The following is a 16,890-nucleotide window of genomic DNA, read 5'->3' as shown; positions in this document are numbered from 1 at the left end:
TAAAGACAGGAATGTGAATGTCCTACTAGGATACAGTGACCTACTCTATATCCTCACCACAGACAGAAACAAGATATCAGGTCTATACATATCAGCTCACTATTAAATATTTGTTGAATGAATAAATCATATCTTATTTAGTCACTAAGAAGCACTGGACATTGTTGTCTTGAGTCTCTTCCTTGAAACTTCCTCTTCCCTTGGTTTCTAATAACTACTCTCTCATGATTTTCCTTACAGATCTCTGGCCACTCCTCACGCTTCCTATCTTTCCTGGTTCCTCTTCTCCATTTACTTCTATCTTTGCTTACAACATACTATTCTATAGGGTAGTTCCATCCACACTACAGCATATACTATCATCACGGCTTAAAGCTCATCAACTGATCTCTATCATGTGTTAGTCTAACCAAGGATCTGTCTCCTCTGTTAAGAATATGACTAATGTTGGGGTGCCTGGGTGGCTCAGTCGGTTGAGCATCTGACTTCAGCTCAGGTCATGATCTCGCAGTTGACGAGTTCGAGCTCTGCGTTGGGCTCTGTACTGATAGCTCAGAGCCTGGAGCCTGCTTCCGATTCTGTGTCTCCCTCTCTCTCTGCCTCTCCCCCACTCATGCTCTGTCTCTGTCTCAAAAATAAAGATAAACATTAAAACAAACAAAAAAAAAAGAATATGACTAATGTTAGATGTTCACAGCTAGTAAGTTCCTCTGCAAGGTACACTCACACATTTACTCCTAGTAGTTGAGGTCTGTGTTTATAAAAATCAGTTTTTTAAATTTTTTTAATGTTTTATTTTTGAGACAGAGAGAGACAGAGCATGAGCAGGGGAAGGGCAGAGAGAGAGGGAGACACAGAATCCGAAGCAGACTCCAGGCTCTGAGCTGTCAGCACAGAGCCCAATGTGGGGCTTGAACTCACAAACCGCGAGATCATGACCCGAGCTGAAGTCGGATGCTTAACTGACTGAGCCACCCAGGAGCCCCAGTTTCTTTTTTAAATAGACTTTATTTTTGGGGCACCTGGCTGGCTCAGTCAGAAGAGCACATGACCCTTGATCTCAGTTGGGGTTGTTTGAGTTTGAGCCCTACAATGAGTGTAGAGATTAAATAAAACTTTAGGGATGCCTGGGTGGCTGAGTCGGCTGGGCGTCTGTCTGACTCTTAATTTTGACTTAGGTCATGATCTCACAGTTCATGGGTTTGAGGCCTGCATTGGGCTCTGTGCTGACAGCATGGAGTCTGCTTGGGATTCTTTCTCTCTCAGAATAAAATTAAAAACTTAAAAAAAACCCACTTTATATCTTAGAGCAGCTTTAGGTTTACAGAAAAAATGAGCAACAAATAAAAGGAATCCCCATATACTCTCTCCCTCCGTTTCCCCTTTTATTAGTAGCTAGCATTAGTGTGGTACATTTGTTAGACTGATGAATGAAAACTGATACATTATTAAAGCCCATGGTTTACATTAGGGTTTACTCTGTGTTGTGTGGGGTTTAGCATATTAGTTTTGACACACATATAATATCATTTATCTACCATTACAGGATAGGATAACTTCACTGCTCTAAAATCCTCTGTTACACCTACTCATTTCTCTTTTCTCCCACCCCAAATGCCTGGCAATCATTCATCTTTTTGCTGTGTGTATATAGTTTTGTCTTTTCCAGATATTATACAGTTGGAATCACAGAGTATATAGTCTTTCAGGCTGGCTTATTTCACTGAGCAATACGCATTTAAGGTTCCTCCATGTCTTTTCATGGCTTGATGCTGTTTTATTGTTGAATAATATTGGATCGTCTGGATGTACCACAGTTTACCCATACACCTACTGAAGGACATTTTGATTGCTTTTAAGTTTTAACAATTATAAATAGAGCCACTATAAACATTCGAGGGCAAGATTTTGTATGGATATAATTTTTCCACTCATTTGGAGAAATACCAAGGAGTGTGATTGTTGGCTCATATGGTAAGAGTATGTTTAGTCTGGTAACAAAGTGCCAAACTGCCTTCCAAAGTGTCATTTTGCATCCCACCAGCAACGAATGAAAGCATCTGTAGTCCCTGTTTTAGTTTGCATTTCCCTAATGACATATGATGTTGAGCATCTTTTCATATGCTATCTGCCATCTATATATCTTCTTTGGTGTTATTTTTTCCCATTGTTTATTGTTGAATTTTAAGAGTCCTTTGAGTATTTGGGATACAACTTCCTTCTGAGATATAATATGCCAATATTTTCTTCCAGCCTTTGGTTTATTCTTTTCATTCTCTTAACAGTGTCTTGTAGAGAAATTTTCAACATTAATGAAGCCCCACTTATCAATTTTCTCTTTCATGGATCATGCCTTTGGTATTGTATCTAAAAGTAAATTACTTTCGTAATTTACAAATCCACCATGCTATTTGCACTAGTTATTAACTATTATTCACGTAACTTTAATTACAGCATATTGTTACAATTGTCCTATTTTATTATTAGTTGTTGTTGATCTCTTATTGTACCTGATTTATAAATTAAACATTATCATAGGTATGTATGCACAGCAGAAAACATAATATACATAGGATTTGGCACTATCTGCGGTTTCAGGCATCCACTGGGCGTCCTGGAATGTATTCCCCATACATACGAGGGGACTATATAATAACACAGCTATTTTTATAAAAACTAAGTTTAAGTCTTTGGCAAAACTTAATGAAAGCAAGTCATTAAGAACAGCTGTTGTTATATATGGGCAATACAAGTCTAAAAAACAAGAAAAGTAACTGTAAAAACCCAGAAAGATCTTGCATTCCACTGTAAAGAAATAAAAAAGCAAATCCTACATGATGTATTATAGATATGATATATGAAACATGCAGAAAGATGGAAAAACTCCAATGAGTGGACCCATATTCAAAGAAAAGGTTTTGGCCCTAACTCAAAAGATCAGTATAGCAATGCACGTTAGAAAAAAATGTATTACATTGAACTTGAAATAAAATCTTTAACGTGCATATTTTAAGTCCTTTTAAAAATCTCTGATTTAGGGGCGCCTGGGTGGCTCGGTCGGTTAAGTGTCCGACTTTGGCTCAGGTCATGATCTCGCGGTCTGTGAGTTCGAGCCCCGCGTCGGGCTCTGTGCTGACAGCTCAGAGCCTGGAGCCTGTTTCGGATTCTCTGTCTCCCTCTCTCTCTGCCCCTCCCCTGTTCATGCTCTGTCTCTCTCTGTCTCAAAAATAAATAAACGTTAAAAAAAAAAAAATTAAAAAAAAAAAATCTCTGATTTAACCAATCCTGATCTCTCCAAATTAGAGGCTTCCTCACCTCATACTGCTGAACCATGTGGATCCTCACCTCCTGAAGAGGAACCACTATATCCCTTACGAAGGACCATAAATCTCCATTAAATAAGATCTGCCACCAGAAGCATCTGAACGCTCTGGAGGAAACAGAATGTCAAAGCCCTCACTATAACTGGCAGCCTTCCCTCCACTGTGTGAAGGCCACCATCAGTTACAAGGAGCCACTGGGACTTATCTTAGCAATCCTAAAGACAAGCTAATTCTATGTTGCCTTAAAATCCCTGTTTTCCTTGGTCATCTCTGAAAATATGCACCTTGCTAATCACCTATGCTCTTTTATGTTCTCATTTTAAAATACTTTTTTTTCCTCTACTTAATCTCCTTTCAAACTCTTTTATATGTTACCTCCAACTCCCAAATATTAGTTAACAAAACCCTCAATCACTTCATGAAATGCTTTTTTCTTTAAAGAAGCTACCTTACCTTGTAACATTCTGAAGTGAAAGCAGATCATGCTCTCAATCCCATGTACCTCAGAGTCAGGATATGGATTCTGTGATCCTACTGGCCCAGTGTACTTTCCAGAGACCAAAGTTCCTCTACCCTCTCACAAAATCTCCTGTTCCTTTGAGGATCAGGCCACCTGCCTATACCATCCATCTCTTACCATTCCTAATTGCATTTAAGTAAAAAAACGTGGTCACTACTCTTTGTTCACTGAAAACATCGCCAGCATCTTGCTCCAAATCTTCTTTCTCTACTTACTGCTGTCACTCTTGATTCCAAAGACAATCCATCTAATACCTGGACTTCTAAGTTCCTTGTCCTCATCTTCAGAGAGAATTCTCATTCCATTACTAAAACCTCCCATCTTTCCAGCTCAATATTCTCAACATATCTGTTCTATGACTTCCCTGAGACTTTCAACCCATCAATAAGTTTTTGAAACTCCCATTTTAGAAACCCCATCTTTACTTCCTTCCCTATCTAGCTTAGATTATATAGATCTTCCTTTCTTACACTCTATAGGTAATATACTAAGTTCTCTTGCCTTACTATCTTTTCATGGTACCTTCCTGGAAAAGACACAACCCTGTGAAAAACTAACTGCTTGGCTTTTTCTCTATCTTGCAGCTCGGCAGCTGAGTACTGGAAGGGAGTGGGGGGATGCAATCACATAATCAAGCAGACTGCAGTGCTAGAAAATCCCAGTGAAAATCCTTAATGGCACCTTTATCCCTGACTGGAAATCTTCCTAATTTCAACAGTCAACTAGCTCTCCTCTATTTTCCAAAAGACTTTTTAACCTTCTCCATAATTCTCAACTGTGTCCTCCTCTTTCACTCTTAGCATATTACTCTGTCTTCAACTCAACACCCTACCCCCCTCCCCATCTTTACTTCTTCAAGTCTGAAAAAGGAGCTATATCTCCACCTGTGCCTTCCCCATTATGATGGAAGATGTACTTCTCCTATCTTAAAAGCCAATTCCTGCCCTTGCTCTGGATTCCATTCCTTCTTCTTCTTCTTCTTCTTTTTTTTTGGTATTGTGTACCACTGATCATCCTCCCTCTCTCCTGTATCCTCCCTTTTTTCTACTTGCTTATGTTGGTTGTAGCCTCTCTTTTTCAAGAAAACACCCTCATAGATTAAAGAAGAATAATATGATAATCTCCATAGATATAAAAAAAATTCACTACAGTTTAAGATTCATTCATGATTAAAAAAACTCTTAGCAAAAGTCAAACTTAATGGTGAGACATCAGCATTCTCATTAAAGTCAGCAACATTCAACTGTACTAAAGATTCTAACTAGTGCAAGACAAAAAAGAAAGGTAGTGCAAGAACTGAAAAGGAAGAAAAACAATTACTGTTATTAGTAGAAAATAGGATCATCTAAACAGAAAGCCCAATTACAACTACTGGCTTAATAAGGTGGTTAGACACAAGATCAACAAAGAAAAATCAAGTAGTGATCAGTTTGAGAATGTAGTAGAAAAACATCCCATGCATATGGTTAAGAAAAACTGTAAGTAAGATGCCTAGAAATGAATCTAAAAAAACAAAAAAAGAAAAGGTGTAACATCCTTTTGCTCAAAATTATAAAACATGACTCAAAGACATAAAAGAAGATCTTTACAAATTAAGAGATAGACCTGGGTTCATGAATGGGAAAAGTCAATTCAGTAGAGATGAAAATTCTCCTTAATCTCTAAGTCCAATATACTTCCAATCAAAATTGGAAGTGCCTGACAGAGGGCACCTGAATGGCTCAGTTGGTAGAGCATGTGACTCTTGATCTTGGGGTTGTGAGTTCAACCCCCACACTGGGTATAGAGATTACTTTAGGGGAAAAAATTTCCAACAGGGATTTTCATAGATCTGGACTAGCAAACAAGTTTCATTCAAATAAAAGAACAAAAGGAAAAGGCGTGCTAATTCTGAGAATTCAGAATTCATTCAGATGACCAAAATATATTTCTCAGATATATCTGGTCTTCAGCCACAGTTCCTGAAACCTCCTCAGGGTCATAAAGGTGAAATGGGTATCTTGCTATTAATGAAGGTGATTTGAGGATGTCACCCAAGGGTAGGGACTAGTTGCCAGGAAGAACAACCATGTGACTAGAGGGTTGGAATTTTCAGTACACTACCCCCCTCTGGCAACTCCCCCACCTCCAGGGAAGGGAGAGAGGCTGGAGGTTGAATCAGCTAATGGCCAATGACTTAGTCAATTATGAATTCGTAATGAAGACTCCATAAAAATCCGAGAGCACAGTTTTTTCACTTCTTTTCAGAGAGCCTCCACACTTGGGAAAACAAATTGCTTCTATGCGTCACTGAGCTGGGCTCCAAGCTTTGTAAGAACAGAAGCTCCTTTCTTTGGGACCTCCCTCTATATATTTCTTCATATGGTTGTTGATTTATATCCTTTAACAAACCAGTAAACATAAAAAAAAATAAGATAAAATAAACCAGTAAACATAAGTGTTTCCCTGCATTCTGTGAGGTGGGTCGGAAGCACAGGAAAACAGCCTAAGGCTTATGATTGGCATCTGAAGGGAGATGTGGAGGGCAGCCTTGTAGGACTAAAGCCTAAACCTATGGAATCCGATGCTATCTCTGGGTAGAATCTGATACTATCTCTGGGTAGACAGTGTCAGAATTGAGTTGAATTCTCAAATACTCTGCTGGTATCTAACACTGGGATTGGATCTGGGAAGCTTAGGAGAGCCAAAATAAAAGGTTTTTCCTATATTCTAATAGATAAGAGATTATTATGAGGTTTAGTAATTAAGAAAGTGTGGTTTTAGTATAGAGTGAGACAAAAAGACAAATGGAACAGAACAGAGAACTCAGAAGCAGACCTTCACACATATAGGTATTTGATTACAAATCTCATACCATCTTTCAAATGCAAAATCCATATTAATTAAATGCAAAAGATAAAATTGCAAAGCCTTTAGTAGAAGAAAATGTTGAAAACGCTCTTTACAACCTTGAGGTAGAGAGAAAAATTTTAAACAAGACACAAAAGCATAAACTATTTTTAAAAGCCTATATGGGGCACCTGGGCGGTTCAGTTGGTAAAGTGTCCAACTCTTGATTTTGGCTCAGATCATAATCTCATGGTTTGTGAGACTAAGCCCCATGTCGGGCTGTGCACTGGGTGTGGAACCTGCTTGGGATTCTCTCTTTCCATCTCTCTCTGCCCCTCTCCCTCTCTCTCAAAAATAAATAAATAAATATATATTTATTTATATATAAATTTACTTATTTATATATATTTATATATTTATATTTTTATTTATTTATTTATTTATTATAACAGGGCACTCTAGTTTAAATGTGTTACTTACATTTTGGACAACTAAAAGGGATCAAATGTAGGCAAGTTATAGATTACATAAAAAAGAGGAGAAAGTAATCCTAGATCCAGAAAGTAAATCAGATGAACCTTGGTGGCTTCTCATAAATGTTATTCAAATAGGTTTTATTAAATTCTGATCAGATAATAAGAAGACACAGATCACTTGCTTTGGGGTCAGACCTATGTGGAATCAAATTCTGACTCCATATGTGAGAGACTTCATTTCCTCAACTACAAATCAGAGATGATAATAATACATCACAAAGTGGTATAAGATTAAATAAGCTAGGGGTGCCTGGTTGGCTCAGCTGGTTGAGCATCCAACTTTGGTTCAGGTCATGAACTCACAGTTTGTGGGCTTGAGCCCCATGTGGGGCTCGTGCTGACAGCTCAGAGCCTGGAGTCTGCTTTGGATTCTGTGTGTCTCTCTCTTTCTCTGCTCCTCCCCTACTTGTGTTCTCTCTCTCTCTCTCTCTCTCTCTCTCAGAAACATTAAAGAAAAAGATTAAATAAGCTAACATATGTAAAGTACCTGGCTCATGGTTACCAAAATAACATTTTTTAAAAAAGCCAATATATGTGAGTAAAAATTTAAACTTTAATAGAAATAGTATAAATAGACTAGAAGAAGATAACTGAAACATGTATAATTAACAAAGGACTAGTATCCAGAATACATAAAGAACTCTCAGTAATCAACTGGAAAAGGAAAAATGATCTTACACTAACATGGGTAAGCAGGTAATTGAGACGGGTAAAAGACAAATCAACAAAAATGGATGGTGAATACACCATGAAAATATGCTTAATCTCATTAGTTTACAAAATGAAAAGTGAAAATCTGAGTGAGATACCATCTCACACCTATCAAACTGGCAAGCAAGGATTGACAAGAATGTGAATCCATACATAAGTAGACACAAAAGACCATTCGTGACAACAGTTTATATTAGCAAAGATAGATACAATCTGTCAACTCAATTAAAAAAATAGATCACAGAATATTTATACTACTGAATAATATATAGCACTTAAAATGAATAAACTAGAGTAACATGTATCAACATGGATAAATCTCAAAACATGTTGGATAAAAGCAGCCAGTTGTAAAATTATACTCAGAAGGATACTTTTTATCTAGTTTGAGAACATGCAAAATAATGCTATATATTAACATACGATGTGCATGTGTATAGACTCACACAAACACATGTTAAAAGTATAAAAACACACTGGATGGAAAAACAAAATCAGAATACTGTTATCTTAGAGAAGGAAGGCAGAGTAATAATGGTTATACAAAGGACTTAACTATCTCTTGTGTTTTATTTCTTTAAAAAAATTACCTAAAGCATGTATAGCAAAATGTAAACATTTAATAGAATTGGATGACATGTGTACAAGTGTTTGTTACACTATCTCTTACTGTTTCCTGTATTTTTGAAATATTTCATATGTCAAGAAAAAATTTAAGAGGATAAAAAACATTCCTTGTCAACCTCCAATTCCTTTTCACCTCTCTCCCCTGACTTCTCCAAATTCTTTACATGAGTTTTCTCTACTATTCTATCTTCCCACATCTAATTCTAATTCTAATTCTGACACTGCAATATGGATTCTGAGGCAACCACTATACACAGCTGCTCTCCCCAAGGTCATCAATGATGTCCATGTTCTACATCTCAAAGGTACATTTCTGCCCTTATCTTGTTTGACAACCCAGCAGCTTCTAACAATGCTACCCACTCCCTAGACCCTCTCTACAGCGGGTTTCCTCTTGTTTCTCAGCCTGTTTCTTCTCAGTCTCTTTTGCCAATACCTGTTCCTCTGCCATCCCTTCACTATTAGTATAACTTAGGTTTTGGTTTAGCACTTCCCTTCTCACTCCTTACCCTGACTGACTCATCTCATCTTTTATCTCATTTATCTTTGCTTCATCTATCATTCATGTTCTAGACACTCAAATCTTTTTTAAATTTTTTAACGTTTTTTATTTTTGAGAGACAGAGAGAGTCAGGGTATGAGCAGGGGAGAGGTAGAGAGAGAGGGAGACACAGAATCCGAAGCAGGCTCCAGGCTCTGGGCTGTCAGCACAGAGCCCAATGTGGGGCTTGAACCCATGAACCATGAGAAGTTGGACACTCAACCAGCTGGGCCCCCCAGGTGCCCCTAGACACTCAAATCTTTATATCCAGGCTGGCCCTCCCCTCCAGGGTAATATAGCCAACTGTCAACTACACTACCACTCTACTTGCTGATCCCAGTCCAGTCAATGCAAATAAACTAATTTTCTCCTCCAACCCTAGTGCTAGGTTTTTGGATCAACCTCTCCTTAAAAACAACTAAAAATGCTGAATTAAAAACAAAAAAAGCCTCAGGAGCAATGAAGAGTTTACAGTTTAGCAGGCTAACATTGATAAGAAAATGAATATCTTAGTGAGGTAAGCAAGTATAAATACCTTTTGACTGGGAGTACATTTCTCGACCTTAGAAAATATAAAACTTTCATTGTGACAAACTTACAGGGCAGAGGGAAAATAAATCAAAGCGAAGAGCATATACAAAGTGGGAAAGAAATCTAATATAAAACTCTCCACTAATAAGGTGAGACTTTAAATGGCTATATCCTCAGGGTGAGAACAACCAAAAGTTAACTAGTCAAGATAGATCTTGTATCCTGGGTTTGAATTGCCTGAGTGGTCTAGGAACTCTCAGACCTTAAACCTCGATTAAGGTGATCCCAGATAAATTGCACTCCCAGGGCCTGGCAGAAATAAGCATGTTTTCTCTGAAAGAAATTACCTCCATCCTAGGCTTCAAATTATTATGAATTAATTCTGTTAAGTAAAACACAACACATAATCAAAGATAATCATGGACCCAGTAAATATTATACAATGCATAAGAACCAAAGCAAAACAGAGCAAAAGTTCCAAATCCACAAAGACTTAAAAATATTGGGATTATCAGAGACTATAAAATAATGGTTTCCTACATTCAAAGAAATAAAAGGTAAGTTGAAAATATCTGCAAAGAAAAGGAAATTATAAAAAAAAATTACACAGCAAGTTTGCTAAAGAACGAAACAGAACCTCTAGAAAAAAGAAATTAAAAATTCAACAGCCTGGCTGGTTCTGTTGCAAAAGCATGTGACTATTGCTTTTGGAGTTGAGTTTGAGCCCCATGTTGAGTGTAGAGATTACTTAAAAAAAATAATAAAATCTTAAAAAAATTCAATGGATGGATATTAACTAATCTTATTATTTCACAGTATGTTAAGTCAAATCATGTTGTACACCTTAAACTGATAACAGTGTTGTAGGTAACTATGTTTCAATAAAAATGGGAGGGAAAATCTCTCAATAGACATGTTTAACAGCAGATTAAATACAAGTAAAGATAAAAGTCCCAATTGTTTATTTTTGCTTTTGTCATCAAAATAAAAAGCTTCTGCATAGTGAAAGAAACAATCAACAAAACTAAAAGGCAACCTACTGAATGGGAGAAGATATTTGCAAATGACATATCCGATAAGGGGTCAGTATCCAAAATAAAGAACTTATAAAACTCAATACCCAAAAAAATGAATAATCCAATTAAAAAAAGAGAAGACAGGAATAGGCATTTTTCCAAAGACATACAGATGGCTAACAGACACATGAAAAGATGCTCAACATCATTCACCATCAAGGAAATACAAATTAAAACTACAATGAGATATTAACTCACACCTGTCAGAATAGCTAAAAACAACACAAGAAACAATAGGTGTTGGTGAGGATACAGGGAAAGGGGAATCCTCCTACACTGTTGGTGGGAATGCATAGTGGTGCAGACTCTCTGGAAAATAATACGGAAGTTCCTCAAAAAAGTTAAAAACAGAACTATCTCACAACCCAGCAATTGCACTCCTAGGTATTTACCCAAAGAATACAAAAATACTAATTCAAAAGGACACCCCCCCCACCAAAGTTTACAGCAGCTTCATCTACAACAGTGAAACTACAGAAACAGCCAAAGTGTCTATCAACTGATGAATGGATAAAGGAGATATGGTATGCATGTATACATGTATGTATATATATGTGTGTGTGTGTGTGTGTGTGTGTGTGTGTATACACACACATATATACGTGCACGATGGAGTATTACTAAGCCATCAAAAAAGAATGGAATCTTGCCATTTGCAACAATGCGGATGGAGGTAGACAGTATTATGCTAACCGCAATAAGTTACAGAAAGACAAATATCATAGGACTACACTCAATTGTGGAATTTAAGAAACAAAACAAATGAGCACAGGAAAAAAACAGAGAGGCAAACCATGAAATGGACTCTTAACTATAGAGAACAAACTGGTCACCAGAAGGAAGGTGGGTGGAGGGAGTGGGTGAAACAGGTGATGGGGATGAAGGAGTGCACTTGTGATAAGCACCAGGTGTTGTATGGAAGTGTTTGAATCACTGAACTGTACACCTGAAACTAATATTCAACTGTACATTAACTAGAATTTAAATAAAAACTTAAAAATAAATAAATATAGGTGAAGAGAGAATTGATGAAACAGAAAACAGGTCAGAAGAAATAATCTGGGGGGGGCGCCTGGGTGGCTCAGTTGGTTAAGCATCTGACTTCAGCTCAGGTCATGATCTCACAGTTTGGGGGTTCAAGCCCCATGTTGGGCTCATGCTGACAGTGCAGGGCCTGGAATCTGCTTCAGATTCTGTGTCTCCCTCTCTCTCTGCCCTTCCCCCACTTGTGTTCTGTTTCTCTCTCTTTCAAAAATAAATAGACATTAAAAAAAATTTTTTTTAAAGAAGAAATAATACAGAATAAAGATTGGAAAGACAAAAAGATGGAAAACACAAAAGAGAAAGTAAGACAGATAAAGTGAAAGCCAAATCAGATGACAGAGAATTGATTCTGAGTTTAGAAAGATAGGAGAAAATAAAGCAGTATTTGAAGAGAGAGATAGCTGAAATTTGAAATGATGAAAGATATCACCTAGATTCCAGAAGCCTAACAAATATCAAATAGAAATAGGAAGAAATCTATACTCAACAAACCATAATGAAAGAAAGAATATAAAGTATGAGTTCTCATTTTTCCCTCTAATTGCATTCCCTAGAAGTTAACAATTTTGTGAGCACAAAAGGAATCTCTTTAAATCAATCTCCTCATACTATACCTCCATCACTGTTCCCCTCCTCTGTAATAATGTCCAGTAGTCTCTCAAAAGCATTTTCAAAAGCAACAATTTTCTGGATGGCTCCATTGCTTCTTGTTAGTGCCTGTAGTAGTAACACACCCTTATGGAGAAAAAAGATAACATGTTAAGTAGAGAACAATCTTTTTAAGACATGTAAAAACCACAGAATTTTAGAAGTGCAGGAATTTCACAAGTCCAACTCTTTCACTTTATAGATAGGGAAAACAAGGACAGAGGTGAGCAAGATACCTCCCTAAGATTATAGATCTCAAAGAGACCGAGCCTAGACTGGAATCTATGTCTACCAATTCCCAATTCTTTTCACTGCACAATATAAATATACAATTCTTACACAGTCATCCATCTTTACTTAGCTTTCACTGTGGCATAAGAAAACTGAGCTTGATTATATGTCACAGGGATATCTCTGTATGTGCTTCACAATAGTAACGATATGAAATTGTGAATTCAAGAATATAAATTTACAGGGGCGCCTGAGTGGCTCCAGTTGGTTAAGCATCTGACTTCTGCCCAGGTCTTCATCTCACGACTAGTGATTTGAGCCCTGCATCAGGCTCTGTGCTGTCAGTGCAGAGCCTGCTTTGGATCCTCTGTCCTCCTCTCTCTCTGCCCCTCCCCCACTGGTTCTCTTTCTCAGAATAAAATAAACTTTAATAAACAAGAATCTAGATGTTACAACAAAAATGTAACTTAATCCCTAATCGTAAAATTAATGAAAAACAACATAAACAGAGAATTTTATCTGTTTCAAATAAAAACCGGGGTGCCTGGGTGGCTCAGTCAGTTAAGCATCTGACTTCGGCTCAGGTCATGATCTCACGGTTTGTGAGTTCAAGCCCTGCATCAGGCTCTGTGCTGACAGCTCAGAGCCTGGAGTCTGCTTCAGATTCTGTGTCTCCCTCTCTCTGTTCCTCACCACCACCACCCCCACCCCCTGCTCAAAAATAAATAAACATTGAAAAAATTTTAAAAATCAATAAATAACAACTAAGAATAAAGCTAAAAGCAGGAAAAAAGAGTAGGGAATTAAAGGAAATCTTATATTTAAGGACCAAGCTAATGCAGTTATACACATACACACAAATTCTATCTGAAAATGAAAATAAATGGTAATGATATTAATAGTGATCCACGAAGAGAGGATTTCTATTAAATGGTTTATATGATGGGGTGCCTGACTGGCTCAGTCAGTGGAGCATGTGACTCTTGATCTCGGAATTGTAAGTTCGAGCCCCATGTTGGGTCTAGAGATTACATAAAACCAAAATATTTTTTAAAAAAGGGGCAGGGAGGAGGGGCCTGAGTGGCTCAGTTGGTTAAGTGTCTGACTTCAGCTCAGGTCATGATCTCACAGTTCGTGGGTTTGAGCCCCGCATCAGGCTCTGTGCTGACAGCTCAGAGCCTGAAGCCTGTTTCAGATTCTGTGTCTCTTTCTCTCTCTGCCTCTCCCCTACTCATGCTCTGTCTCTTAAAAATAAATAAACGTTAAAAAAAATTTAAAAAGGTTTCTATGGAATCATCATATTTATACTGAGGGCCAAGAGAAGACTACAACAATAACATCAAGTTTAAGATAATAAAAAGTAATATTTTAGTGAAAGAAAGACATTTCAAATTCCTAAGTAGATGGGTATAGATTTAAATAAGACAATTCTTGAAAGAGTAATAGAGATTTAAAAATGTTCCTTCCATGAGTTACATAATTTCAGCCCTTATAATACTGCGTTGACATACATAACGCAAAATGTTAAATACAAAGCTAAAAACACTGTGTATATGGACTAGAAGTCAACAGCACTTTTGTCTCTGCTTTGCCACTAACCGGTTGTGAAGCTAAGAGCAATCCAAATGGTATTTATTTGCTAGCACTTAGGATGAGAAAGGCACAGACCAGGTACCACTAATACACAGATGAACAGACATTATTAACAAATAACAAATCATTTGGTTTCCATGAGTCTTGGGCTTCTCAGTGTCAATATGGTGACTGAATTAGATTGATATGCTCTCCTAGCTCTAGACTTTAATTTTAAAAGATTTTTCCAATTGCTGTCTAAAGTATTATAGCTTAGGGGTGCCTGGCTCGCTTAGTCAGTAGAGCATGAGGCTCCTGATCTCAGGATTGTAAGTGTGAGCCCCATGTTGGGTGTGGAGATTACTTACAGTCTTTAAAAAAAAAAAAAAAAAAAAAAGTAAGGGCATCTAGGTGGCTCAGTCAGTTGAGTATCCGACTCTTGATTTTGACTCGGGTCATCATCTCACAGTTTCAGGGCTTAAGCCCCACGTTGGGCTCTGTGCTGACTGTGCTGAGCCTCCCTGGGATTTTCTCTCTCCCTCTCTCTCTCTCTCTGCTCCTCCCCCGCTTGTGCTCTCTTTGTCCCTCTCAAGAAGAGAATGGATAAACTTGAAAAAAAAAAAGTATTACAGTCTTGACCAAGTTATAGATAACAACCACTGAAAAATGTTTAAGCAACAGCAACAACAAAAAAACACTGCATCAATACAAAATATTCAAACATATATGCAAATAAATAAATCAGAATTGAAAATAACTCCAGAGCAAATCATGCTCTATAGTTAAATGATGATTACAAGGAAAATCCTTTGAAATGTATATTCAGTCAAATGAGGGTGAGGATTCCAAACACAAGGCTTTAAATTTACACAGTTAAATGTCTAGGGAGGTTTCCCTTACTCTTTCTGGAGGCAGAGTTTGGTGTCAATATAACCTTTGAGAAGAGGATGAAAGAAATCCTAAACTTGTGGAACACATAAATTTGCATACCAAAATCATCTAAGTCAAAATACTGGATAGGCAGGAAACAAAGAAATAATGTGGTCTTGTATACAACTTAAAAAGGTCTAAAAGATTGGCCAATACCCCAATTTTCCAAATCTAACTTACGACTCTAAAAGAGGATCAACAAAGATTTCACTTGCAAAGAAAAGAAAACAAGCTGCATATTCTTAGACTTCTTTTTTGAATTTAACTTACGTCATTACGTATAACTTCCCTGGAATCTGCTAATAAGTCCATCAATCTCGAAACACCTAGAACATATAATCATGTGAAAAATACGGGCAGATCAAAAATACAAATAGTGATTGAAATTATAAACCATTTATTAACACATCATTTCAGTCTCCCTCTATAGGAATGATCCTCACTTTTAAATCAAAATTATGTAAGGAAGAGGAGTCACTTACCCATGGGACTGACTAAAATGATTTGCTGCACCTGAGGCCCTAGCTGTTTTAAAAGAGAAGTAAGAAGCTTCACACCAGGCCAGCGGACATGGAAATCAAACTCCTGCAATTTAAGAATTTAAAATATTTAACATATGTAATTCACATTTTCAAGAAAAACATTTTTTTCAACTAACAGTGGTACCAAAAACAAACATAGTTTAGCAAACTTTAAAAAAGCAATGTAAGAAATAAAAAGCAATAAAAAGAAAATAGTTAATATAAATTGATTAAACTGTTCCCGACTCAGTAAAATAAAAATAGAAATAAGCAGACAATATTTTAATAGATTATATAGTCCTTAAAACAATGCACATTAATCTCTTGCAATGATACAACAAATTTCACAACCTTGAAAAGGTATATATACGTTGCTTCATCAATAATACCCAAAAAGGCAAAAAAAAAAAAACCCCAAAAAAAACCCCCCAAAACTTATTAAGATGACAAAAATAGCAAGATTCTTTATTTACCTCCAATAAAGATAATAGGAGAGTAACATTTTCCTGCTGCTTAATGAAAATTTCTGTAAACTGGCTTCCCAAATCTTCACTCTGTCTTGTGGAATTTTCTTCTGTAATATTCAAAGATAAAGTACTTCAATATGATGTTATGTTATTTTAAAGTATCCTTTTTGTTGAGGGAGCTAAGCAGAAATGACTTTTCTTGGAACAATGTGGCTGGTAGTGATATCACAATTATGCTGGAAAGATTATCTTTAAAATAACTTTCAATGTCATTTAAATGAATGTTACTTTTTAAATGTTTAAATATGATATTCAAAGAAAAGATATCTAAAATTTCATATCTTTTCAAAGATATTTTTAGATTAAACTTTTAATTAGGATACAGGGAGCTTAGTAGGGTGGTAGAAATATTCTATCTCAAATATGATAGTGACTACACTATTATATACATTTGCCAAAACACACAGGACTACACAACCACAAAGAGTAAATTTTACTGTGTATAAATTATACCTAAAAACCCCTCTCTCCCCAAAACATTATTGAACATACAGTCCTTGTTGACTGTTAGTGTTACTGTGTTAAATAATTTAATTATAAAATTAAACCAATCACCTGTATATTTAATACACACAAGAAAGTTATTTGGCAATAAAATCAGAATGTGACATCCAGATTTACATTTATTCTTTATTTTTTTTAATATATGAAATTTATTGGCAAATTGGTTTCCATACAACACCCAGTGCTCATCCCAAAAGATGCCCTCTTCAATGCCCATCA

At 36.6% G+C, this 16,890-nt stretch overlaps 1 protein-coding gene across 3 annotated transcripts in view; it reads right to left on the bottom strand.

Moving 5' to 3' along the window:
• USO1 (USO1 vesicle transport factor) overlaps positions 1–16,890 on the bottom strand; it is a 93,075-nt gene that overhangs the window by 29,733 nt on the left and 46,452 nt on the right. For all 3 annotated transcript variants that reach the window (XM_060654846.3, XM_060654844.3, XM_060654845.3), the window contains 4 exons: positions 16,114–16,214; positions 15,602–15,704; positions 15,390–15,445; positions 12,353–12,473 (listed from right to left, as the gene is read on the bottom strand). In XM_060654846.3, the coding sequence (XP_060510829.1) occupies positions 12,353–12,473; positions 15,390–15,445; positions 15,602–15,704; positions 16,114–16,214 (381 nt within the window). The remainder of the gene's footprint in view (positions 1–12,352; positions 12,474–15,389; positions 15,446–15,601; positions 15,705–16,113; positions 16,215–16,890) is intronic.

Source organism: Panthera onca, chromosome B1 (genome assembly GCF_046562875.1).
Source record: "Panthera onca isolate mPanOnc1 chromosome B1, mPanOnc1 haplotype 2, whole genome shotgun sequence".
Lineage (NCBI taxonomy): Eukaryota > Metazoa > Chordata > Mammalia > Carnivora > Felidae > Panthera > Panthera onca.
Note: the sequence above shows the minus strand (reverse complement) of the source record. Positions and strands in the feature narration are given on the sequence as shown.